The sequence below is a fragment of the Botrytis byssoidea genome (genome assembly GCF_014898295.1).
Source record: "Botrytis byssoidea strain MUCL 94 chromosome Unknown BBYS_003, whole genome shotgun sequence".
Classification (NCBI taxonomy): domain Eukaryota; kingdom Fungi; phylum Ascomycota; class Leotiomycetes; order Helotiales; family Sclerotiniaceae; genus Botrytis; species Botrytis byssoidea.
The window spans coordinates 141,059-167,132 of NW_024065844.1; the positions used below are offsets into that span (position 1 = coordinate 141,059).

The 26,074-nt window shown below is 41.6% G+C and overlaps 9 protein-coding genes across 9 annotated transcripts; 3 read left to right on the forward strand and 6 right to left on the reverse strand.

The window, feature by feature from the left end:
• Positions 1-375: 375 nt before the first annotated feature.
• EAE97_001490 (uncharacterized protein) lies at positions 376-2,747 on the reverse strand. The gene is made up of 3 exons (XM_038872001.1): positions 1,757-2,747; positions 1,535-1,699; positions 376-1,339 (listed from the first exon to the last, which is right to left on the reverse strand). The coding sequence occupies exons 1-3, from the start codon at positions 1,797-1,799 to the stop codon at positions 1,281-1,283; spliced, it is 267 nt and encodes an 88-aa protein (XP_038736559.1). The 5' UTR covers positions 1,800-2,747; the 3' UTR covers positions 376-1,280.
• A 620-nt stretch (positions 2,748-3,367) lies between these two features.
• On the reverse strand, positions 3,368-5,597 carry EAE97_001491 (uncharacterized protein; the record flags this gene model as incomplete). Its single annotated transcript, XM_038872002.1, has 4 exons — positions 3,368-3,731; positions 3,779-4,392; positions 4,443-4,867; positions 4,916-5,597. The coding sequence occupies 4 exons, from the start codon at positions 5,595-5,597 to the stop codon at positions 3,368-3,370; spliced, it is 2,085 nt and encodes a 694-aa protein (XP_038736560.1).
• A 936-nt stretch (positions 5,598-6,533) lies between these two features.
• EAE97_001492 (uncharacterized protein) lies at positions 6,534-7,571 on the forward strand (the record flags this gene model as incomplete). The annotated part of the gene is made up of 1 exon (XM_038872003.1): positions 6,534-7,571. The coding sequence occupies one exon, from the start codon at positions 6,534-6,536 to the stop codon at positions 7,569-7,571; it is 1,038 nt and encodes a 345-aa protein (XP_038736561.1).
• Positions 7,572-9,047: 1,476 nt separating this feature from the next.
• Positions 9,048-10,761, reverse strand: EAE97_001493 (uncharacterized protein; the record flags this gene model as incomplete). The annotated part of the gene is made up of 2 exons (XM_038872004.1): positions 9,048-10,550; positions 10,639-10,761. 2 exons carry the CDS (start codon positions 10,759-10,761, stop codon positions 9,048-9,050), a joined length of 1,626 nt encoding a protein of 541 aa, XP_038736562.1.
• A 2,179-nt stretch (positions 10,762-12,940) lies between these two features.
• EAE97_001494 (uncharacterized protein) lies at positions 12,941-13,814 on the forward strand (the record flags this gene model as incomplete). Its single annotated transcript, XM_038872005.1, has 2 exons — positions 12,941-13,702; positions 13,752-13,814. The coding sequence occupies 2 exons, from the start codon at positions 12,941-12,943 to the stop codon at positions 13,812-13,814; spliced, it is 825 nt and encodes a 274-aa protein (XP_038736563.1).
• Positions 13,815-14,364: 550 nt separating this feature from the next.
• On the reverse strand, positions 14,365-14,734 carry EAE97_001495 (uncharacterized protein; the record flags this gene model as incomplete). Its single annotated transcript, XM_038872006.1, has 2 exons — positions 14,365-14,475; positions 14,510-14,734. The coding sequence occupies 2 exons, from the start codon at positions 14,732-14,734 to the stop codon at positions 14,365-14,367; spliced, it is 336 nt and encodes a 111-aa protein (XP_038736564.1).
• Positions 14,735-14,759: 25 nt separating this feature from the next.
• On the reverse strand, positions 14,760-14,956 carry EAE97_001496 (uncharacterized protein; the record flags this gene model as incomplete). The annotated part of the gene is given in 2 exon segments (XM_038872007.1): positions 14,760-14,836; positions 14,851-14,956. 2 exon segments carry the CDS (start codon positions 14,954-14,956, stop codon positions 14,760-14,762), a joined length of 183 nt encoding a protein of 60 aa, XP_038736565.1.
• Positions 14,957-15,135: 179 nt separating this feature from the next.
• Positions 15,136-18,111, forward strand: EAE97_001497 (uncharacterized protein). Its single transcript, XM_038872008.1, has 11 exons — positions 15,136-15,807; positions 15,867-16,267; positions 16,317-16,416; positions 16,465-16,573; positions 16,626-16,823; positions 16,883-16,998; positions 17,055-17,213; positions 17,265-17,359; positions 17,417-17,497; positions 17,548-17,676; positions 17,812-18,111. Exons 1-10 carry the CDS (start codon positions 15,362-15,364, stop codon positions 17,637-17,639), a joined length of 1,797 nt encoding a protein of 598 aa, XP_038736566.1. The 5' UTR covers positions 15,136-15,361; the 3' UTR covers positions 17,640-17,676; positions 17,812-18,111.
• Positions 18,112-18,394: 283 nt separating this feature from the next.
• EAE97_001498 (uncharacterized protein) lies at positions 18,395-20,660 on the reverse strand. Its single transcript, XM_038872009.1, has 2 exons — positions 19,667-20,660; positions 18,395-19,613 (listed from the first exon to the last, which is right to left on the reverse strand). The coding sequence occupies exons 1-2, from the start codon at positions 20,146-20,148 to the stop codon at positions 18,671-18,673; spliced, it is 1,425 nt and encodes a 474-aa protein (XP_038736567.1). The 5' UTR covers positions 20,149-20,660; the 3' UTR covers positions 18,395-18,670.
• Positions 20,661-26,074: the final 5,414 nt, after the last annotated feature.

Below are 26,074 nucleotides of genomic sequence, written 5' to 3' on the forward strand. Positions count from 1 at the left end.
ATATAGTAGGTGTCATCGATAAGTAATTGCCGGCAGCAATAAGAGTAGATTCTCTCAGCTGGACGTGGGGCCGCTAGTGTCCTCGGTTCTTGAATTCACGGTGACGTAAATAGATACAGCTCTTCCCGAGGTATTCTTCTCCTCAGATCTCGGTAATCTTGTAAGCGATCTTTTATAAGGTTATGTGTGTAAACTTGATGCAAGGATAAAGTCTTTGATCGACTGTATACCACCACACAAGAGCTACATCAGTACCAGAGTTTTTTGTATGCAACAAACTTGTATACTCAGTATTTGTCCAAGGAATAGTAACATTGGGTAGAAATACAATCTATCATCCTCTTAAATTCCTGAGTTTCGGGACTAGAAAGTCCATTTTTTTTAAAGATGCTATACTCATTATTGTCAAGTGATTTGGAATGAACTTGTGTTATTTATATTGAAAACGTAAGATGCGCTAAAGAGTTGGAAACGCAGATGTCTCTTGGAGAAAACCTTTCACCATGCCTCTAAGTCTAAGTTTTCACATACTCGACTTGTTCGGCTGAACTTCTTCAACATTGATGAGTTCATGCACCCACTGTAGCCATCCTTGGTCAAGACTATGATAAAAGAGTTTCACTGACATAGATCAGAACCATTTCTCCGCTAACATCATCAAAGTACGAATTTGAGGGAACCAAGCCATTCTATCTCCAATTTCCAGTGCGAAAACCGCATGCAAGAACCTTTGTCTCAAAATTCAAAACCATTCTCCTTCTCCTAATTCCCCTTCCCATTTTTCATCGGATTCATTTGCAAACCAAACAGAAGAATTTTTTTCCATACTTGAAGTTTAGAGAGCCTCAACAGCCGAATTATCTCCAGACAAGTGTATGGAGAGGGCAGTATTCCGTAGTTGGTAGTACCAAGGCTTCTGACGCGACAATACTTTGTCCTCAGACCTGCTCGTATACTCCGGAATAGTATGACACTATGAGAAGATTCTCAATAAAGAATTGTGTCTCTGTGTCTTAGAAGTGCTGATACCCAAGGTATACAACGCTGCTGTCTCTCGAATAATAACAAGCAGTGGCATGTACGAGGTATTTCATGCAAGGGCCGCTACTCAGACCATAGAATATCAGAATATGAGGATCCGAGAATGATCTATGACTTTCCATCCTGCTATTAGCGTTCAGGGTATCACATGCTGTCTCGAGCTCGTTAAAGATGCACGTAATCTTTTTCTCGTCTCATGTCGAGCCATTTTAGACTGCAGATGAGTTTTCGTGGAAGTATCACCATATATCATCAGGATTTACCATATGGTTATCGTATCTATCCGCCCGTCTTTGTCCTAGAAAATAAGGATTAGTTTAATGACATCGAAAAAACCACCTTCTCACGGTCGCTTGTATTGGGGGTCTCCATTCCGTATTGAAAAGATGTATCTGCCGCCAATTGATTGTTGTGCTACCCTTATACAAACGACCTTTGCACGACTGACACCAATTCTCTGAACCAGATTTTCAATAAGAAAGACAACACTTACTCGCTTCCTCAACATCTCTTCTCCACTTTTTGAAATCATGCCAAAACTCCCACACCCTCCCAAACACCCTCCCCAATTTCGATCGAATCTTCGCCATAGTATTTCCCTTTTGAAATTTCTTCTCTCGCCGACTTTTTGCTGCTTGTCCGGCACATCTCATGGTGTCTAATCAATACATCAATTAGGAAGTACTTCTTGCGCAACACGGACAGTTTTACATACCAGATATCTGCACTCCAAAAGTCGAACTCCTGATAGAAGACATGAATATCACCTCTCCGACTCATCAATTAGACAACTAAGAAGCAAGCAAGCAAGCAAGCAAGCAACAAAAATAAGAAATAGAAGAAGTAATCAAGCCTTTTCTTCTACCACTCTATTCAACGCCACCAACTCGTTAAAAAAATGACGGGGATAGGCACAGAAGAAGAAGGCGTCATAGAAGCGTAGCCAACAATGTGATATGATTCGTAACACTGTGATATAAAAAACATACACAGAGGCGTGGCTTCGGTACGATGTAACGGAAGAACCAAACAGTTAAATAAGCTTATTGTAACGGTTGGTGTAACATTGAGAAAATAGATAAGGCTGAATCCGACTGTATCTACCCCGCCAGATCACAAACAATCGGACATGAGGTACGAGTAGATGAGGGAGGCTTCCTTCTCGCTCCAATACGCCTCGATAATATGTTAGAAGATCAGCATTGAAAATAGCAGAGCGGACCAGAAAAAGGAAAACAATCAGTCAAAGCGAATGAAGGAATTGACACTCATTCTTACAGCCCCCTCTATTTATTAAAATATTCCTTCGCAGAGCCTCGGCGATGCATTTCATCCACGCTCCTTCTTTTAACCTTTCCAACACCACCAACCCCCACGCCAACGCACAAAACCCATTCAAACGGTTCAAAAACCCATACAAAGATACTCGCGATCGCCTAAACTACTCCCAAAACACACGATAGGCGTGTAACGTTGTACGGATGAACCCCGCTCGTCCAACCATTTTTACCATGCCCCATTTAAACACCAGGGCATTTCTGCATCCGCGCCGCATTGTTGCAGAAGACTTGATAAAAATTTGTTCTGTCGCCGAGTTCATTTAGCCGGTTCGCCAACCAACATGAATGGTACCGAACTGTCGGGTCGATGGATCGGGCTGAGCCGCCCTTTGAGTACCGAAAGTCCGGGCTTGAGCTCATGAGCCCTGCTTTCCGCGATGATTGAAACGGCATAATGATGTTTGGAAGAAAATAGAGTTCCCAAGTAAGACTTTGATATGAAGCATTAATAGAAAAAATGTAGATCTCAACAGACATTGATACTTGAGGAATTATTAATAGAGCAATCAAATGAGTACTGTCAAATTTCCATTTCTCTGAGAAGCATCAGACGATATAAACCCCACTTTCCGTCGAGCCTGCTTGCTCTCGAAAATGAAACATAAGAAACTTTTATGAGATATATTATATTCGAAGTATTATTACAGCATGTGCATTGTGTCAGGTTCATACTAACAATCAATAATTAACCCCTACTTGTATGCATTAACATGTAACAAAAAAAAAACTCCAGAAACGAGAGCGATAAGCAAATGCCGCGAGTACCGCGGAGAGACCAGGAACAGCTTTATAGTGTAAAGTCAAGCAATGATGACTCTTGACGCCGCAGATATGCCTTGTTATAACCGCTACTCCGCAATCCCATCCTTCCGTCCATAATAGCCACTTCCAGTGTTTCCAGTCCTGCCCCTTTCCATTCCAGCCCACCATTTTCATCTCCCTATATCATAAATTGAATGTCGAAAATCATCAAGATCATAATGTGCTTATAGCATAGTCCCAAAAGTGCCATCGGTTGCAATGGCCTTTCTAGGACTAGACTTCCCATCATCGTCTGTGTTTGGCTTACGATGTCTGAATGTAAATCCGACGAACAAACTCTTGCTCATAGCATCTTCTCTATCGGCCATATTCTCCAAAGCCGTTTGCTTGTCATGGACTTCTTTGTATTTAGCCATATCAGCTTCGTTGCTAAAATCATCAAAGTAGCCTGCATCAGTTTCAGAGTCCAGCTCTGGTACAAATGGAGCACGTTGTGATCGAAGAGTATTCCAGTCAACCTCGGCGAAGTATTGATGCCCATAGACTTCTGAGATAGTGGAGAAACGCTTGACCTTAGATGTAATGCAGCTGAGTTTGTTAGCAAATGTTTGTCTAGTATCAAGGATGATAATTACCTGGTAATGAAGTTCCAAGTACGATTACTGATAAAGTAATTTGGATCCTCCCAAACTGGTCTCTTCAGAACTTCTCTCCAATGCTTCAAATTCTTCCAGGTTTCATCGACGGTAGCACCAGCAAATGGAGGAAATCCTGTTAAAGCCTCGAAATGCATACACCCCAAACTCCAATAGTCCACTGTGAAGTCATACTCATCTCCTTTCAACACTTCAGGGGCCATATAATCAGGTGATCCAACAATCGACTTGGCATAATTAACGTCTTTGTTTCTTAAGGATCTGTAACCTTCTCGGCGTTCCGCAACAGTACGCTCTTCGATAGGCTTGCCGAATGGAACATATGTCTCTCCGACCTTTTCAAGCTTCACTCGCATGGACTCAATCTTGCCTGGAGCAAGGAAACCTGCAGCAAGTCCAAAATCTGTGAGCTTGACATGTCCCGTTGAATCGATCAAGAAATTTTCAGGTTTCAGATCTCTGTGAATATAACCGAGCTGGTGCAAAGCATCCACACAACAAAACATTTCGGCAATGTAGAATCGAGCATGCCTGTTGGCAAGAACCCCAGTGTTGTTCAGTAAGGTTCGGAAATCACCACCTGGGACATATTCCTGAAGATAGTTAGTATAGTGCACACATATAAATAGAAGATAAATCCTACCATAGCTAAATATATGCTCTTTTCATCTTGGAATGAGTAGAGCAATCTAACTAGCCATTCGCTTTTTGCATTGGTCAAAATATCACGTTCCGTGAGAACATGTCTAACTTCGTCCAGCTTGAACAATAGTTTCTTGCTCATAACCTTCAAGGCACAAACTTCCCTAGTATCCTTTTTCTGAGCAAGGAAGACTTGTCCATAACCACCTTGTCCAACTTGTGTCAAAATTTGGAAATCTCCCTGGCGTAGACGAACTCGACGTTTGCGCAAATTGGCACGCTCTCTACCAGCGTATTTTGACCAAACTGGAATATATTCTTCTTCAGGTGTTTCTGGGGGAGCGGGATATTCTGCCTTGAAATGATTGAGTCGATTTTGACGCGATCCGACGTAACTCAAGAGGTCGTAATAGTAATCAAGGAAGTCTGCTTATTATTAGTAGTGCTACTATAAAACGACAACGAAATACTCACAGAGCTGCGTCACATTGGCCAGGCGTTTCACATTTGGCTTGTGCAAAATCTCTAATTCCTCCGCAGTCAATCCACGTTGCGTGTTGTATTTTCTAGTCGGTGGTGGTGGGATGTCCCGAGTTTGATAGAGCTCCTGGCGTGAAATCGCTGCTTGGTTCAAAGAAGGAGAATCGCGAGCGATCGCTGCTGGATTGAGCGATGGAGAATCTGTTTGTCTTGCGGCTTGAGGGGTATTGTTCTCTTTACCTTGTCGTCGTACAGGGCTTCCTGAGGGATTTGGTGATTTTTGGATGATACTCTCATCAGTATTCCCGGTAGAATTGCCAAAGAACTCATCGACTGCGCTGGCATTCGCTCCCTTCCCTGGAGTCAATGGGTTGCCAATCGGAACGCGACCAGTCTTTGTTGGACTGCTCAAATTGGCAGGAGTAAGCTTCATAGCAGAGTCGAAAGCTGTAGGCAATTCGTTGGCTCCAGGTGGATTGCGATTCTTGCTTGGACTTCCTTGGGGCGTTGAAACTGGATTTATGAAGTTGCTTCTATTGACAGGAGTGCTGGGTCGATCACCAAAACTTTCATTTTGACTAGAGCGAGTATGCAGAGGTGGTGGGGGAACTGGCAAGATATTATCATGTTTCCCAGCTTGTGCGGAGGGGAAAAGATTGGTTATGAAGCTGGACATTGTTCAACTTTCTAATCGCGGATTGGTTGTTAAGACGAATAACTCTGCAGAATGACAACGCACTTCAGACTAATGAAGGAACGGAGCAATCACAAAACGTAAAGCTCGCAGAAGGTAGTATTAAAAGGAACAAGTGCGAGTGCAGAGTGGCGGGGCTCGAAACGATTGAATATGAAGCGTTGAATGTGAACGTTCTGGCTCCACGATTGCATAGAATCCCCAAAATAAAGCGCTCTAAAGTACCTGTTCTTGCATAAGGTAGGTGGGGTCTTGGCAATTGATGTTTATTTGTGGGAAAGAGCGCTTGAGATGGGATTGAAATGGTTGCGCAGAGCAACCAGTAGGTACTAGGTAGGTATTAATTTCAAGACAAACGATGACGTAAGCGATGGGTCAAAGATAATCCATCCCATTTTTGTTTGTACTGGTACGATATGATAAAAATGATATGCATTTTGAAAGTCGACATTTGGAACATGGAAGATTACTAACTGGGTAGGTAGGCAATTGAGATACACATCTAGAGGAGACTCTATGATTCTCCTGTCAATTCATTAGATCTGCTTGACAGCTCGATACTTCTTTGCTTGATACCTAACATTTCAAACTGTGGTCTCCTACATATATACATACCTAAGAAGGGAGATTGGCATTTAAACATTCAAACATTCAAACATTCAAACATTCAAACATTCAAACATTCAAACATTCAAACATTCAAACATTCAAACATTCAAACATTCAAACATTCAAATACATACTAACGACAATCTAAATTCCTTCCTTTCCCTCCCCCGCCACTAGATAAGATCGCCATCTTTCCCAACCTTAAATTGTTACTACCTAGGCAGTCTAATTCTCACAAAACGTATAGCACCACCACCTTCAGATCACAAAACAAGCCTCACATTTCGATCCATATCCATATTACCCACCATGTTCTACAATCTCAATCCTTTTTCATCTCCCTACACCACTACCGAAATCAGCGACCTTCTGATTTATCCTATAAAATCTTGTCGAGGCATCTCAATTAAATCGTCCCGCCTTACCACTCATGGCCTTGACCTTGACCGACGCTGGATGTTCGTTTCCGGCGATGACCATAAATTCATCACAATCCGCGATATTTCATCTATGACCTTGATCGATACTGCTTTTGCTACAGCCAAATCTCCCTCTGAATCTGGCAGTGAAGATGCCGAATATCTGGTCATCAGTATTAGGAATACAGACAAAAAAGTCACGGTTCCCGCACGACCCACAGAACAATGGTTGAAAGACAACACAAGCTTGACACAAGTGGACATTTGGGATTACAAGACAGATGGATATGTATACAAGGATGAGATAAACAGCATATTCAACGATTTCTTTGAGAAAGATGTTAAGCTGGTATATAAGGGACCAACGCCCAGAATTCTGCGGGGTAACGGAGCACCAGAAATATTGGGAAGAGAGGAGAGCACAAACTTCCCAGATGTGATGCCAGTTTTGATCGCAAATGAAGCTTCTCTTCAAGAGTTAAATCAAAGATTGGCGAAGAAAGGAGCGGATGAGATCACGATTGAAAGATTTCGTCCGAACATCATTGTGAGGGGTAAAGACGAGAATACAACCGATGACACCGCACCCGCTGCATGGACAGAAGATAATTGGAAGCGAGTGAAAATAATCAACAAGCCAGACTCGGGACTTTTATCCACCGCGATGGGCTCAAATGGGTTGGATATTGATATCCAGGCTCGGTGTGCAAGATGTCAGGTTCCAAATGTGAACCCAGAAACTGCGGAAAAGAACAAACACGAGCCATGGGATACATTGGTGAGCTATAGACGTATAGATGAAGGTATCAAATGGAAGCCATGCTTTGGTATGCTGGGTGTACCTAGGTCAGACGGGCCCATTGCTGTGGGGATGAAATTTGAGGTTCTGGAAACGACAGAGGATCACAAATATATGAAGGGATTCTAGTACTTTTCTTTTTCAGCTCGGGAAATCAAGGATATCGCGTTCGATAATCGTCGTCATGCCCAGAATGTAACCATGATCATAGTAAATGTTACCACGTGTCTATCAGATAGCCATGCCATTGTCCCTCTCACAGTGTTGCCTCAGGCCCACGGAGAACAAACAGCTTTACAAGGCTTTAAAGCTTTGAATATACCGGCGTGCCACATTTACCTCTCCATGGATTTGTTTTTCAATCCTTATCCTCGCATCCCCTACCACAATCCCCCAGAATTAAACATTCAATCCATCCCATTTATACTCTGCACCCTCTTCAAAGAACAGCTCGATTCTGTTCCCCCAACACTCTCCATGTTCAGTCAACTCTTTCTCCACCGTCGATGCATCCCAGAACTCACCCCTCCTTGACACCCTCCCTTCAACAATATCTACTATTTGAGCACAGCCGAACTTTTTCTCTTTTCCAAAACTAATGAACGGGAGATATATTTTACTTATCTCATCACGACTTGGAACTCAGAAACCCCTGAATATGCCCGTAACGTACAAAACTTCATTCCCAATCCTCAGCTCCTCAAGAGCCTGGAAGCAACTAATCACACTACCCTCCGTAATTTTCCTTCTAAATCCCAAGATCCATAATACTCGACGTCAACATTCTAACATCCTCCAGCATCCTCACTGTAACTTTATTCTTCCAGCCGCTAAGAGACATGACAAGTTAATCCTCCTCCCTCTTCATTCTTTCCCGTTGACACTACCCCAACACTTCCGAATAAAAACTTCATTGAGTTCCAGTACGTCCAGCAATCTATTCTCTCCATTATCCCGCTCCTCCTCCCTTACAAATCTCTCACTCCATACTGCTCATCAAACAAATCCTACGCACGCCCGCTGCAAATCGCGTCGTCATCAACATAAAGAGTTCGTATAGCCCAAGTCGAAAATCAAAGCGTGTGGAGAAAAGAAGCAGTTGTTGGGTCGATGTGGTCTGTGGCTCCGATGCCTGGAAAAACTATCTATGGGGTGGGCGGCGAAGGAGAATGTTTGGAGGGAGGGGGGAGGGGACTTGGATAGTGACAGCGAGAAAGAGCTGTTGGTGAATTCTTTTGGTTATCGAGGTTCCACGAAGAATGTTTCGAATGCAGAAGGTATGAATAATTTCATTTTTGAAAGGGATGAGAAGGAAGGTAATTAAAAAATAGTTTAACTGACTTGTGAGGACCAATTACTAAATACCCCCTTCTTTTTCTACGGAATACCTTTCTCCCAAGGACTAATAAAATTATAACGAGCAATCCACAGTCCAGTGTGTCATGTTGAAGTTTTATGATTCGATCACTTGGATGCCCATTCAATCTGGAATAATGAGCTGATGGTAGCAATCACTTTTTTCATCTCTTTCTTTTTGATGAAAAGAAGTGCGCCTTGAGTTGCTGGAACAACTGCTGGAAATATTTTTCATTTTGATTTTATCGCTTAGATATCGCTCTCAAATTGTCTAATCATCAACCCCTTCTCGGCAAGAGAATCCTTGACTTGCTTAACCGTGTATTCTCCTCTATGGAACATACCAGCTCCAAGAGCAGCATCTGTGGAAGTCTTCGAGAAAACTTCTTCAAAGTGACCAGGGTTTCCAGCTCCACTGGAAGCAATAACTGGTATGCTCACCGCACTCTTTACTTGGTTGATGAGCTCTAAATCAAAACCGCTATTGGTACCATCTTTGTCTATACAATTCAAGAGAATCTCGCCTGTTCCCATTGCCTCAACAGCAGTTACAAGCTCAACGACATCCATGTCTCGTGTCTCTCGGCCTCCTTTAATCGTGCATGCATACCAACAATATTCTTCACCATTTGGTCCTGGATATCTTGTTCGTATAGTGTTATGTTTCGTTTCTTCAGGTTTCGATACGTAAACTCTCTTTGGATCCACGCTTACAACCACTGCTTGGTTGCCATAAGCACCGGATATTTGCTCTATGGCTGTGGTTCCAGACAATTGCTTTCCTCTTGCATAATACTCCTCTGCTGCTATCACAGCGTCAGATCCAATGGATACTTTGTCTGCTCCACTCTGGAAATACATTGTTGCGATTTGCAGTGCTGAGATCTTTGTACCATCGGCATCAATGGTGTCCCGAATACCTCCTCCAATTGTTAATGGAACAAAGACACTTTTTGATGTCTGTCGTAAAATTTCGAGCATTGGTAAATCTGCTACCGGGCAATCTCTAAAACTTGTGATGTTGAGAAATGTAACTTCGTCGGCTCCTTGTTCGTAGTATTTTTTGGCCATCTCAACTGGCTTTCCTAGGTTTCGTACATTTCCACCATCAGTTTTTTCTCGCACATCATATTGATCACCTTTCGTCACCACCAAATCTCCTTGGTCATTTGTTCGCACATCCAAACATGCGATGACTCTTCTAGTCAAGCCCTCTTTGGCAGCGACTAAGCCTTCAACTGCGCTACTACTGTTGTCTCCGTCTAAGAAAGCTTTGATTACCCTCAGTCCAGCAACTCCACTCTTTTCTGGGTGAAATTGTGTCGCCAATATGTTTCCCTTTGCAATCGCTCCAACAAACTCTTCGTCCCCATAGCGTGCAGTTGCGACAGTCCAACCTTGGCTTTCCAATTCCCCTTGCTTATATGGAACCTTGTACGAGTGAACGTAATAATACTTTGAGCTTGGTCTCAATCCGAAAACTTCTTTACCCGATGTATTCGCGCTGTTCCATCCAATGTGTGGTACTGATTTCGAGCTATCGTCAAATCGATCGAGAGTCGCCTTGACATAACCAAGCCCAGGAACTGCTGGATTTTCCGCAGACCCCTCAAATAATGCCTGTAATCCAACGCAAATACCCATAAAAGGTTTCCCTGAATCAATGTGTTTTTGTATCGCTGGAAGGTATCCGGCTTTGGAGAATTGTGTCATGCAGTGACCGAAATGGCCAACTCCAGGAAGAATGAGTTTCTAAATCATAAATTATTAGAAAGTGTAGTCAATATTAAGGAAAGCGCTTAAAATATCAAGCATAAACTCAAAGAACGAAATAACCTACATCTGCCTTTGGCACATCTTCTGGAGACCTTATCCATTCAATAGTGTAGCCCACCTTCTCAATGGCATTGGCCAAGCTACGCACATTTCCAGCAACGTAATCAAGAAGATAAACTTTTGACATGATGATATATTGGTTTGTGAAATGACTTATAACAACAAGACTCAATATATACTACAGTGAAGGTGGAAGGTGAGTCATGTAGAGTAGTATAAAATTGGGAGTTGAAACTGCCCCGCCAACAAAATATTCTGCCGCAAACTTCACCGCCTTTTGAGATGCGGCCGCATTGGATCTGGTAGCGGCCCATTATTTTTCGATTTGCTGGCAAGGCTACCCTGACTTCATTCATCACTTCTAACTTCCACTTTGACATTTCTTTATATCGCTATACGCAATCATGCGGAATTTCACCATAGTCCATGGTCATAATTCTAGATCACCTTCACAGTTGCTTCACCCCGCTTTCGACTTTACCCATGGCTACTAATCTTGGTCACTTCTAGAATCTTGGATACCGCCTCAAATCATAATGAATCTCTATATCTACATGTGTTAATGGCCAAAGCTTGACATGATCTTTCTATAGAGTCTCAAAGACAGTGCAAGTGTTTCTATTTTGTTCTATACACAAACCGTCACAACTGCAGAGATCGGCTGTTTGAATGACCAACTATGCCTTCCGGTCAACTGATCTTTGATCATATTTGCGCTTGGGAAGGTTTGACAGAGAAATGTGATAGTATTAGAGCAAACATATCACTTCACTCTCTATAAATGATCGGCGTCTACAGTCTAGATTTTTTATCCTGGCATTGTGTTCTCTGGCTTTCTGCGTCCCGGGAGAGAATTCACTATAAGACGGTCTAGCAGAAGCGAGCCCCTTTAACGTCTATCATCGAGAAAATGCGAGCTTCTTGTCCATATACCAGTAGGTACATCACACCTTTTACTCTCTTGTATGGCTTCATATTTAGAACTTGGTGGCCATCATTCTCCTATCATGATCTTCTCGATATTGTGACGAAAACGGCACATGCCCAAACACCTAGCATCGATTCATCAACATAATTTTCTTTCGCCCAAGAGTTTTGTTAGTATAGGGAGCCAGACTGGATAAAACTTTACAGCATTTCAAGCGAGTACAATCTTCAAGGAAAATACAATTTCTTGAGGGTTTGAGTGTTTTAGCTGTGTTCTTAAAACAAAAATTCTTGGTTGGCACACTGTTAGCCTATTTAATAAAACCCTAGGGTGAAGTGTTTCCGGTACAGATCTTGTGGAATTTTTCTGGAAAGAAAAAACGATCTTTCCCAGATGAGAAAGGGACACTTCCTATTCTGCTTTATCAACATACTAGAACTCTGAAGTCAGGAGCAACACTTACAAATTCTATCTCTCTAGTCAAGTCTCCATTATGACAGGTGTTGCGGCATACCACACTTACTTGAATTATCAAGATTGAACTGGTATATATGTATACAGCTTTCGGGTCGAACCACTTTGACATGAACAAAATGTACGTGCCACAGTCATAGGACATCATATCTTCCAAAGTGAGCCAATAATTACCGAGTTCATTAAACTTCGAAGTGATTGTCTGACTATCTTCGAAATTCACTCTTGAATCATTAACACCATTGTTGAGAATATTGTTTATTGATCAAAGTTTAGTGTCTTGAATAGACACTGATTGGAGAGGGCTCCATAATGGAAAAGCTCTAGGAGATTCCATGGAAAAAACCTTGGTTTTTTTGACATGTGTTTATTCATTAATACAGTGCCCGTATCAATTTAGGGTTGGAAAACAAATATCAACAAAGTTGTACTGATTAGGAATCGCGTCGTCCATAGGTGATCTGGCAAGTTTCTCCCAGACTTTGATGTCTATAAATCATTTAGTCTCGACTCTGCACATCCTGTTTATGTTACATCCACAACATTTTCAAAGACCATAACGCAACCTCTTTCAGAATCTTCATCAAGTCTATCTCCTTATTCCTTGACTGAATTTTTCTTATTGCATCTTGTTCAGGATATTATTCGGTTACAATCACATCTATCTCCTGAAATATCCACCTCCTACCTTATCAGCTTTAGTAACATTATAGGTTGAATCTACAAGGCAAGTTGCATTTTCCCCATGATTATGTTTGACTTAGACTAATTTATGTAGTACCTCAACAAATCAGCTTGACGTAGCAAAGAGACTTGATGAAATTATCTAGTCACACAACAGATCGTAAGTTTACCTAAGCTATTCTTCTCTTCCAGTAGCCCTAACTTGAATAGTACTCTCACTATGACTCGCAGAAATCCCAAATCTCCCGACGCTGGCTTCTACGCACCAGCAACCAAAGCTACTATCCCAATTCGCAACACGAGACGTAGGTCTCGAGACCCTCCTGGTAAATCCTTCGTCGAAACTTTTCCGTTGGAAATTCGATACATGATCTACAAGCTCTGCAACCCAGCTCCGCGTGTGATCGAAATTTACAACTCCAGCCTTGGATATTGGGAGAACCTTGCTAGAAGAGCAATACCTGCATACATGCCTTCGAACCTGTATGAATACTCCTCCATCCAAGTAGCCAGATGCACAGGGGTCACTGTTCCTCTTTTACTTCACAACAACCACGAGTCGAGGGCATATGCATTGCGCTCCTACACTGTCATCTTCACTGACCCAATTCGCGGTCAGCCAGTGTATTTTGACCTACGGCGGGATATCCTTGAAATCCGAGGCATGGAAACGGCATTCGTACTACTTGGTCGAGTCCCGTCCTTCACATCTAAAAGGTATGAGTTTGCAAAGGGAGGAGATATGACTAGGGCCATGATGAAAGTACGCAATTTATCTGTCAACTTAGGCGGCCGTCCAGACCGACTTCTTACGGAAAGTTTCTCTGGGCTCAAAGAATTCACAGATACGAAATACCTACGAACTCTTTATCTTCATTGCAGTTTCAGAGAAGAGTATGACTTGCATCGCCGCTATTCCAAGCCTTGTGACAAGCTGACGGTGAAGGATCGGTACCAGCTTCACGTGGACAAAAAGCCCAAGGTAAGTCATGATTATCAAATCGCGCAACTCAGTTATTAACAATTATAAGAAAAAATTCCTCGTCACAAAAGCACCAAAGTCCATATACGTGTTTGGACAGACAAAGAGATGAATACGGCAGGAATCATGAATTGAGTTGCGGGAGGAAAGACTTTTGGGTTAGGTCATTCGAGTAAGGGTTTGAGAGTAATAATTTCGTGCTGTCGAATCATCACAGTCTCGTGCTTCTGTTTATAGTGATCAATAACATATTGGATCAACTTTCTTCTGTTGATGAACTTGCAATTCGTGAATTTTGATCATGTCTCTAGATTTTGATTTGACATGTCCAACTATTGGCAAAGATACTTATCAGGACAGGATTTGAGGTGAGCCGGAATTAAATCATATAATGGGAAATTGAGGAGTCTTGCGAAACTATGGTGGAGGTAATCCTGTCTGTGAGGGAGTAGCCTTCAACTGGAGGGAACTGTGTTACGGGAAGACATTGAAACTATATCCGAAAATCAAGAAGCTCTTCGAAGTGCTGAGCTCATTTGACGTAGCAAACAATTCGAAGGACCCCGGAGCACTTTGTCAAAGGTTCTGTGGTTTACATAGGCCGTTTCCAATCGCAAATCACATCTTTCTTTGCGAAACTCCATTCTGAACACCAATTCTCTTCAAAACCACAACATCTTCGAACTCACTGCTTTCATCAGATTCCTAGATGGTGTATTGATCGAACAAGTATCAAGTGTGGTTTCTCCAAAAGCTAATTCATTGAATTCGTACTTGACAACGGCACATCAAATCTCCTTAAAATACCCCTTTCTCGCGAATCGGTAACCAATTACACTCCAGTTCACGAATGAAAATATCTTCACCCATATTATTTTTGAATTTCTTCATCAGGAAAGAATTAAAGCCCATTATGCCCATCAAAATACCATCATGAACTCTTAGTTCTTCTAAAAGGTCGGTTCTTGATAACTCCCCACTATCGTTAAAGATAATTATATGCCAAGCATTTTTCCCCGCAGTTGCTGACATCCTTCTATGCCTCAAGTCGCTGGGGTTATTCTTCGATAGATATATCTAGATCTACGGCTGCATCAAAAGGATTATCCTCAGATTCATTCCATATAGCAAAAACTAATGGGCGGCACCAGACGTGGCGTGGTGAAGTTGTGTGATTCTCGTGCCCAATGAGGAGGTGGGGTCGTAGATTGTTGGGACATTATTCGACAAATTTGGGATTTGCTGATCTTCCATGTTTACGGAGGGTAAAAATGGGAGTATCAAATACTCAAATACTTCATATATGCATATCACTCTGCTTATGAGAGATTGTTGATATGAGTCACATTTTCGTCAGAAATCAATGGCCGAAGGCATCTATGCATGTATTTATCTCACACCGCACTTGCTTGCTTCCTTTCTCAATCGCCGATAAGACGTGTGACTACCCAGTGCATCATCTTGTTTTGCATTTATGCTCAGTCGTCGCTGCTAATTATTCAAACAATCTATTGAGCTCCGTGGATCAAGGGAGTCCTCAAATAAATTGTCTGATACAGAGCCAGTGAGTGGTAACGAACGGTCGTGGCACTGAACCGTCGGAAGACATCTCCACCACGCTTCTGGTGCAGTTCATTCTACAACCTCAATTTTAAAATCATGGATTCGTCTATATTCCATCCTTCAATAGTCAATCTTGGCACAAACTCATACCTTCTCGGGCATGGCGTATCCACGAACATTAACGGTGAAACTACTGAAGGTCAGGTACCTCTAACCATTCTTTCTGTCGATGTGGATAATGATCAAATCACCCAATCATGGTTGGATTCTAAGTGGGAAGAATTCTCTAGAAAAGACGATGTATGGTGTGACATTTTTGCTCGTAATGTTTTGGCGCAAAAGTCTCCTGGAGTGTTGCGCCTCATAGCCAATTCTGGTCACTCACAGATCCTCACATTGAAATCTTTCGAATGTGGAGACTTTTTACCTGAAGGTCCTTATATTTTGAGTGGTTCAAAAATTTATAGAATTTATAAGTTGTACCCAGACCCTCTCGGTGCGTTCGTTTGTGGTGTTATACCAACTGTTCCAGGTAGTAATCGGTATGATGATATACCTAACATTCCTGAAATTTCGCTGTCAATACTAATGGTGTTACCAGCTACCAAAGAACACCTTTGAGTTATGTTCCTGTTCCATCTCGACTTTACTCTTCCCCATCTCATCTCCGGCCCCTCTTGGGTAAACGCGTAGCAGTAAAAGACATTATTGACCTTGAAGGTGTCAAAACTACTGTCTGCAGCAAAGCATATGAAGCCTTTCGAGATGTGTCAAGCACCACGGCTCCATCAATCCAGAGACTCATCGATGAAGGAGCTGTGATCATCGGAAAAGTCAAGACAACTCCTTTTTCATCTGGAATGGGCCCAAGAGATTGGGTAGATTATCAAGCGCCATTTAATCCTCGAGGCTGTGGTTACCTAGATACTTCATGTAGTAGTGCCGGAAGTGGAGCCGCACTTGCTGGATATGAGTGGTTAGACTTTACTATTGGCTCAGACTGTGAGTATGAGATTCCATGGAGATAACTACCGACTCACATACATGATAGCACTCGGAATTATGGTCAGCCCTGCAGCGGATAATGGACTTTTCGGCATCAGGCCAACTCACGGTCGTGTCTCTTGCGGAGGTCTTGTTCCGGTGTCATCGTAAGTCATCTACTTCAAGTATCAGAGAAGTTTGAACTAATGATATAGACATCTCGATACACCCGGCATATTCAGTCGAGACATATCAGATTTCAGTGCTGCCATGAAGCTATGGCTCGGAGCATCTGATGATTCTGATCCAAAGCCTTCCTCCGTGGTAATACATACCCTATGGAATTTGAAATTTTCGCTGAGATGTAGTCCCACAGATGCCTAAGAAATTAACAATCCTGTCGGAAAGATATGCGAATTTAGCTCCGGAAATGCAAAAGGTCATGGAAGATTTCATACAGGATTTCGAGAAGGCCACCCAGCTTCAGCGTAAGACAACCACCATGGATGAGCTGTGGAAGTTACATGCACCAAAAGACTCGCCTGAAAAGACTTTTGCGGAGACATTCCAAACAGTAAGTAGAACTATTAGTACCAAAAGATGTCTTGTACAATCTCTAATTACAGTGCCTAGACATTGGCTCATATCCAACTTTACGGACACTACAACAATACCATCCCATTCCGTGAAGATTACAGAAGAAAATTCGGGATAGAGCCATATGCAGAACCATTACTCCGTTACAAATGGTACTTCGTTCTTTCCGAGATATCAACAACTAACATCTATGCTAACAAACCACCAGGGATCTCGGTGCAAAGCTAACACAAGATCAACTCACTACAGCATTGAAAGAGAAAGAACTATTTTCTAATTTCATGAAGGAGCATCTCTTCAATGATGGTGGAGTCGTGCTATTACCTTGTGCCCTACCAGACATCCCATATCGTGATGGGTATTTCGGGTCAGTTCTGATGTTCCTCATCACTGAACTCCCCGTGCTAATCTGAAGTAGTTCTGTAGAGGAATCCGGCGCGCCATGGCAAGGATTCAACATTCCAATCACCGTATTCTCATCACTTGGTGGCGGACCAGCAGTATCAATTCCTGGTATTCTCCCACCCTGAGATTCAAATTTTTCAAGACATGCTCATAGGACAATTATAGTGGGACAACGACTCTACGATTCGAAAGTCACAGGAGCAAAAGAATATCAACCAGTTGGCCTAATGCTTCTAGGTGCTCCAGGTAAGATAATCAAAATATCAGACTATTAAAAACTTATCTGACATCTCCAGGAACGGATGAGTATCTAATCGATTTGGTGAAACATGTACTGGTAGCTTCTAATCGACCGCTCAGTGTCAAGACAGGCAAAGTCGCATTTTGAGATGTGGGAATTTGAACATCTATCCTCGGGGACCTTGGTATGTTAGCTTAAAATAACCTCATTCATTCTGAAGATAATTATCCTTTGCTCATGATTGGAAAAATGGTATTCTTTTTACGTATACCTGGTCTTCATACTACATCATATATGTGTATACTGACCACCTACCTAGGGATTGAACTAGCAAATGATTTATTTTTTTCATGCATCTTTTACATGGCTTTCTTTCTTTCTTCCTCTCTATTATTCATACTTTCCGCACAAAGTAAACATACAATGTGAGATACATACATACATAAAAATACCTATCCATTCATCTCTTCAACAAAAATCCTTCTCACAACCCATCTCTCACAACCCATCTCCCATAAGCCCATCCCCTATTATCTGATCTGATCCGATCTCATCTTTTCCCCTCAAAAAAACAAATCACATGATTTCTCTCCCCTCTCCCCTCTACCTTTTAATTTTTTTAATTTTTTTCATTCCCTCATTCCATTCTATTCTATTTCATCACACACTCTCTCTCCCTTAGTCACTTAGTCACTCAGTCACTCACCTCACTATCTTTCTCTATAGTTTCATTTTTGAATTTGCATAGTATGATATGATATAATATAATATAATGCAGTATAAAATCTACATCATAATTATATAACCATGACCATGATGAGATAAGACGATATAAGAAAACAACTTCACTCTATACATACATCACATTCATCAACACACTAAACAAATTGAATGATCATTTGCTGGTGATTTTACAAATCTAATTATCTAATTAACTAAAAACAGAGCTATTAATTAGTTATTAGTCTACTCCTCCCGTCTCCCTAGTGAGAGAGTCTTCAAAGAAAAGATAAGAAAAAAATCACATGATTAATTGAAATCCCATCCGAGTCTCTTTGACAGTCTTGTTCCATTGATCAAGACGATATATACCCCCCAGCGCCAGCTATACCCTACAGCGATTTATTACAACAATTTATTTCGTCGATTATCTCCCTCCCTTCAAAGAAATAAAGAACTTAAAGATCCTCAGTTCCATCACACTGTTGCCACATCTGTACTTTGCTAACCTCCATTTGACCTTGGTTATCATTGGCAGTCCAGGTAGGATACCAAGTATCTCTCGCATTCCAGAAGTCATTCTTGGCAGTTGCAGAAGCATCAATCCAAGGCTTTCCACTCTTGCCATCAGCAAACCATCCATTGGTACCACCAACTGCAACATTAAGGATGAGGTAGAATCTTTGATCGAAAGGTGTGTTGTGACGACCGGTTTGAGACCAGACATCTGTAATTCTAGTTCCATTACTGTTGGAATCAGGGAAATCACCACGTTGCCAGAGTGGTTCACTGAATGTATTGTAAAGTACTTGGAGTAGCTTGGAATCGATGTAAGTGTAAAGGTATTTTTCAGACCACTCGAGGCCAAATGTATGGAATCCGTCAGAGTAAGTAGTGTGGAGTGCAGTGCGCTTGACATTTGTTCTCCAGTAACCATCATTAGCAGAATCGGGTCCCCAATGAAGAGTAGATGAGATGATGTTATTTCCTCCTTGTGCATAGGTGTGATTGTTTCCTCGGGATTCAACAATGTCAATTTCTCCAGAGGCAGGCCAAGGTCCATAAGTATTCTCAACTGGCAAGAGCCAAATCGCTGGCCACAACCAATCACCAGCGGGCAACTTGGCAGTTACTTCAACTCGTCCATATTTAATGGTTGCACCTTTCTTGGTATTGATTCTTCCAGATCTGACAGGTTGAATGATTGTACCGGCGGTAGTATTAGTGACAGAAACACAGTTGGTGAGAACATCGGATGAGCAAGTTCCATCAGATGTAAGATTGATAACCGTGTTTGATTCGATGAGTTTTGCATCTTGTAATGTGGGTCTGATGATGAGCTTTCCATCCTTGATGAAGACATTTTCATCGTCAAGTGTAGTTTGTTCAAATTCTCCGTTACTATAAAGTGTGAGTTAGTAACTTACCAACAAAAACCAGAAAGAAGCACGTACCCAAAACCGCCAACTTCTGCTTCCTGAGTCCATATATCGGTATTGAGTCTGCCACTTGAGAAGTCATCACTCATAACTGGACAGTATTTGTGATGAGTGACTGATGCTATTCCGTCATAGATCAAATATCCCGCAATTCCCAAACCGATGAGCATGCCAATGATTGGAATGATTGTAACCCATTTTTCCTTTGGATCCTTATTGGCTTTCCATGGTTGATCAACTTCTCCCTTCTTTACTCTTCTGGAATGGAAATATCGTGTACCATATGTCCTTCCTATCGAAGAGGATGCACCGAAAGTAGAGCCAGGTCGTGAAGCGAATGGTGAAGCGAAAGGATTGGCTACTCTGTCTTGGGATGGAGAAGGTTGAATGCTATCATCACCACCGAATGGATTTACGTTTTCGGGTGTTCCAGGTCTTGGTGTTGTGGCAATGGATGATTGAGGCGCATGTCCTCTAAAGGTAGGTTGCTGATCCATCTTGTGTGTCAAGAGATGAAAGATTTACTTGTAAATTATTATGATTATGATATTGTCGGAAATGTTGCAATGATCGTAAAGCAATTGAACTGATTACTTTCAGAAACGAATGTGATCAAGGTTGAGAAAAGTAGAAGATAGATAGAAAGAAGAAATGAAGAGAATATAGAAATAGAAGTTGAAAGATGTGGAGGGGGAGAAATGTTTTGTGGCCGAGCTATATTGAGGGAAAACGAAGGATAAGCTTCTTATGGTATAGTACCTTGGCTTCCGCTCTACTTCAAGCATGTCCTTGAGAATTGAGAGGTAAAGAGAACGATGATGGAAAGATGATTTGAAATGATTGGATGGAGAATCGACTGAAGTGATTAGATTCATCCAGCTTCATCTGGACCTTGCATTAGTTGACATATAGCTGTGATCACTAGTAAGAAGAAGAGATAGTGTGAAGATCATAGCGGACTAGAGACTATTTTTTCCCATAATTTTTTTGGTGGCAGCATTAGTTAGGGTAGTACGTACGAAGATGATGGAAAAGATGGAAAAGATGGAAAAGATGGATAAGATGAATTGAAGATTTGGAGAAACTGAGGCAGAGCAGGACAGGGCAGGACAAGACAGGGCAAAGCATGGCATGGCATGACATGGTGTACTAGCAGACTAGGTAGTCAGTCCCAAAGTGGATCTTTCTAGGCCCGTGGGGTAACTAAAGTATCTAGCGCCGTCGGTAGTTCTTACTCAAAAAGGAAAGGAGGGAAAAGCGAAGAAAGCACGAACCCAAAAGGGAAGAGAAAATTCTTTCATTGTCACTCAACTGGGCAAATATCATAGGTATCATCCCATTGGAATACACCACTTAATCAAACCAATTATGATATACGGGTAAGTGAGTGAAAATGTGGAAATTTACCAGAGAGAAAGTATCTCAAGTCTCAGGGTGGTACGACGGATGGTTACTTGCAGATTTCCGATATACGGGTATCATGTTGCACAGCAAGGTTATCAGACCTCAGACCTCAGACCTCAGACCTCAGACCTCAGACCTCAGAGTACCCGACCTCAGAAGACCTCCTAGGTACTAGGTAGGTATCCTTTGTCGATATCAATTGTTACCGTAACCCAATGAATCATTCAATACAGAGTGTTCATGGTAGGCAGAGGCAGAGGCAGAGGCAGAGGCAGAGGTAGGCACCAATTGTTACTCTCAATCTAAAATTACTGATATGTCTGTTCTGGTAAGACTTACCTCCATTCCTTCTCTATCAGATCTGCAGTATTTTCCCCTCAAGGTCAAGAAAAGCTTGATTCGATAGTGACATAATCACACAGCTTCCTCAACTAAAGTTCATCTTCGTAGATCCAAAACGACACCAGTATCCCAAATTTCCAACGATTGACTTTGTAGAGTTTGTCTAGTACCTGTAGCTACCAAGTATCTACCTAGCACTCTTTTCTTCCCACGTGATATGATTCCTCCAAAGAGCATTTGCCTAATCTTAGCTCACATCTCGTAAAAATAAGATGACGATAAGAAAAGCCGACTCTACGCTTACTTACTCACAAAGGATAGAGAAACGAAAAATTGAGTCTCGTTAGCTATCTATTTCACCACACAATAAGGTTAAACATATCAAACATCAATTCATGAACCTCATAACCCAAATCCACAATCTGCCCCTCATTCGCATGCAGCTTCCCGTGACGATCATCCATTTCATTGGATGAACGACTTCATATAAATATCTATTCATGGATACCTAGCCTAGCCAAGCAAATTCTGATCTGGCGAACTGAACTCTAACTAACCCCTTACAACTATTCCTATTATCTACTCTGAATACCTACCTACCAATCTTCATTTACATATTAAATATTAAATTACTTCTATCAAGCAATGACGCTCCGCTGGCCCTCTGGGAGCCACTGCCGTGGAGGCTTTTCTCGCTCTGCTCGATGATTGATAAGCGTACTGAGGTGAAATCTATATCACTAGATAATGGACTAGCAACCGCGCCAACGAACAAACGATCCGACTTTATCATTCATTCATTCATTCGTTCATTCACTCACTGCAGGTACCTAAGCTAAAAGACTCAAAACAGACCGAATCTATCAAATTCGCTATCTACTAATGTTAACCATGTATGGACGGAGTATTTGATGTTATCTATTGATTGATTGAAGTTAAAGTTGGAATATACTAGGTATGTCAAGTTTTTCAGTTAGAATGACAGATTGATCTATCAGATCAAACCTAAGCAAACCAAACCAAACCATAAAAGATACATACATATCATGACTTTTAGTTTGATTCCCATGCCATCGCTTATACCTACCTGCTATTAATACCAAATATCAAACCAATCCAAATCACATCTCATCTCATCTTATCAAACCCAATCCCACCCAGGTACTCGAATAAATGAAATCAGCATTGACATTCACCTTTGACCACCTGGGCATCTACTCTACCTCCCTCGGTCGCGGCGCACGCCCAGACTACCAAAAATATCTGACCGTACCCTGAAAGCGAGTACCGTATCTCAATGCATACTACATAGGTATCAACGAGTCCACCGTATCTACCCGTGGCTCGGACGATAGAGTTATTAAAACAGAACATCGGATTTCGGATTTCGGATTTTGGATTCGATTGAAGAGAAGGTGTTTTGTGGTTTTGCTATGGGATGTGTGATGAAGGGATAGAGATCAGTTCGCATCTATCGTGGGTAGATTGGAGAATATTAACAACTCTATGATATGATATGGATCCAAATACCATCTATCATTCTTTATTATACTTTACAGATTTCACTGCAATAGTGGGTGTATACCTACTAGATATTTGAAACCCCTATCCTCGCCTCTCCTTCACCACCTCATATTAAAGAAATCTCGTTATTTACTATTACTATCGATCGCACTCGTATTTCTAGGTATTCAATGGATATTCTAGATGAATTCTCCCTACTGAGTCTAACTATAACATTGAGTTTAATTCGTGTTCGTGAATGCTTGTATCACGTGATGTATACACTCTAATTCGCGAATCGAGAAATTTATTCTCTAGCGACTCTACTCTTTGTTCGAAATTCGTTCTTGAATCTCTTAATTGAATCCTATTCTCTGTCTGTCTGTGAAACTGGAAATCTATTGTATGCTATATATAGTGAGTGCTATCGTCATTACCTAATTACCAATCCCCTTATTCTTTTTATTCAATTTTTTCGATTTCTAAGCCCCCCCCCCACTCCCACGAGTATCATCAGAAGCATCTCATCTCGTCCATCTCTGCACGTTTCTTTTAGCATTTCGCGAGATTGCATTTCTCTTTTCGCTTAGCATGTCAAATCATAGGTACCTACCGAGAGAGAAAATGGTGGAAGATTATCTTTGTATCGTATACCTTCATATACCATCACACGCCATTTCGCATATCATCTCCACCACAAAATCCAATTCCGCGGATCGCATCAGCGGCGTAGCCACGAGATGCGGTTACTGAGGGGATGGGGTACGAGGGTGTGGAAGGGGGTACAGATTTTTGGGGGGGAGTGAGGGAGGGAGGAAGGGGAAGGGGGGATGGGGATATTGGGATTATTCATTGGAATTGGAATTGCTGGTATTGTTCATGGTGGTGTGGAATGGACTTGTAGTATGTAAGATCTTACCTAGGTAGGTAGTACTATATGCAGGGCTGAAATCGGGGCTGAATTTCTTGTGTTATGTTATATTGTGTTATGTTGTGTTATGTTGTATTTGGATGCGGACTTGGAATGGGGTCAGATCTTTGAATCCGAGAAATATCTCTTTCTCTCGTTATATTTATGAGTGTTTGTAGTTTTCTTTGAGATTTTGAGATTTTGAGGTGGATGGATGGTTGGATGGATGTTTGGGGATCTTAAGTGAGTGCGTGGTGAGAATTAATTTGGATATCTAGGTAGATAATGAATGGATAGAAAGATGGAAGGATGGAAGGAAGAACACTTCCATGGATATCTGTATGATATGTGTTTGTACTAGGCATTGGAAATGGCATTTCGGCTTTGAGTAAATTGGTATGGTGTGGAATATACTATGTAGATAGGAGGCAGTTGTGCCGAGGAAAGCAAGCTATGGATTTAGAGGGATTGAATGGAGCTGAGGATGTGGGTGTGATCTGTTGGTTCGTGAAATACTTACTAGGTAGGTAGGTAGGTAGTCGTCGATATTTCCTGAAAAGTTGAGCGCGAAGCATACTTTGATACTTAGTTCGGGGTATTAGGTATGAGTTATTTCGGGCTGTCAAACGTATCTATTGAAAAAAATCGACTACTAGGATCTAGAGCTTGAAGTTTCTAGAAAGGTGGATTGACTTGTAGATCTTCTATAATTTCATGAGTTTGTTCAATTCTGACAGGTTGAACATGGAGCCATTGGCGTTTGAGTGGTTGTTAGCATTTCAAAACCAGAGATCTTTGTTGGTATCTGTCTGTGCGTAAACCTAGTAGAATTCAAAGTATATTTCAAAATAGATATGGCTGCACAGGATGATGTGCATATACTTTGGCTTGAGGAATTGAATTCGGTAATATATATCCCGGTCGGCAATGATCTTATTGCCAAATGTAATCTTCGAATGGAGACTTCAATATCATACTAGGTATTCCTCTTAGTATTTCAAATTCTCAAAACCACCCATGAGATGGATATGAAAGTTTGTAGCCGGCGATGGTAAATTATCAATGTGCCACAAACGCGTGCACAAACGCTTCGTCGCATGGGATTTTTCGGCATTGGTCAGTATTCCATGTGTTTGCAATCAGCAATATACCATGTATCTCCCAATATCTCATGCAGGACTCCGTCTCTTACCTAGAGAATGGATCAGTAGCCAAACAAAAACGTGTAGATGATGGTAAATAAAGAAAGAATTGAGACGATCTTTCAAATCCCTTCTTCCACGTTCCGATGAAAATACACGATGTGAAATTTGTGTTGCAGGAACATGTGAAGAGGTTATTCTTTTTCATGTGAGTGTTTTTTCTCCTTTTGCTTATGGTACGTAGAAAGAGTTGTGCGGGATTCTTCACCCCTATGTGTTTTTTTGATATTGAAGGGATCCTATGTTCTTCGCCATTTGGAGAGCATTGATTCCAACATCTCCACCATCTCCACCATTCCTCTCTTTCTCCGGGGTAATTTCACTAGGATCTGTGATTGAACAGTCATCGACTTAGAGGTGATGTCAGTATAACATAGTAGAATTACTGAGTATCAATTTGCCTACCTCGGTAAGATATGCCAGCTAATATAGAGAGCAAAGGAAAATATTCTCCTCCGAGCTATTGAAGCAATTGTTCAATCGATTACCCATAAATCATTGAAATTTTTAACTCTTGGCTGAAAATTATATATCTGCCATACTTTACATAAGCCACTGAAGTCGTATTAGGTAAATTTAGCTTACCAATAGATTCATACCATCGTTTATGTTCTGCATACCTGCCTAGGTAGGTAGTCAACGGTTTGAATGCCAAGAGAGGCGCTAGATCTCTTAGTTCACCTTTCACCTTTCAATAAGCCTCATTCTGATTCCACTTTTCTCCAATAAACCACCACACACTACGAGATTCTTGACGTTTCGATATCTTAATCACCATCACTTTGATCCGTAAGTGATGTGATATGACTATCACTACTCCACGCTGTCAAATATTAATAGACAGTAGATTACTAACTAGTAGTCACTTCCTGAGAGATAGTCCTGGGATCTACAGTAACGTGACAAGCTCCTATCCAATCACATACATATTTACAAGTTACTAAGTATTGTGCTGAGCTACGAGATTCCAAAGGAACAATCGGCAACGCCTTTGGAAGCACTAACCATCAACGTCACAAGCAAATTCAGATGATTCGCCGGTAGAAGGAATACCAGAATATT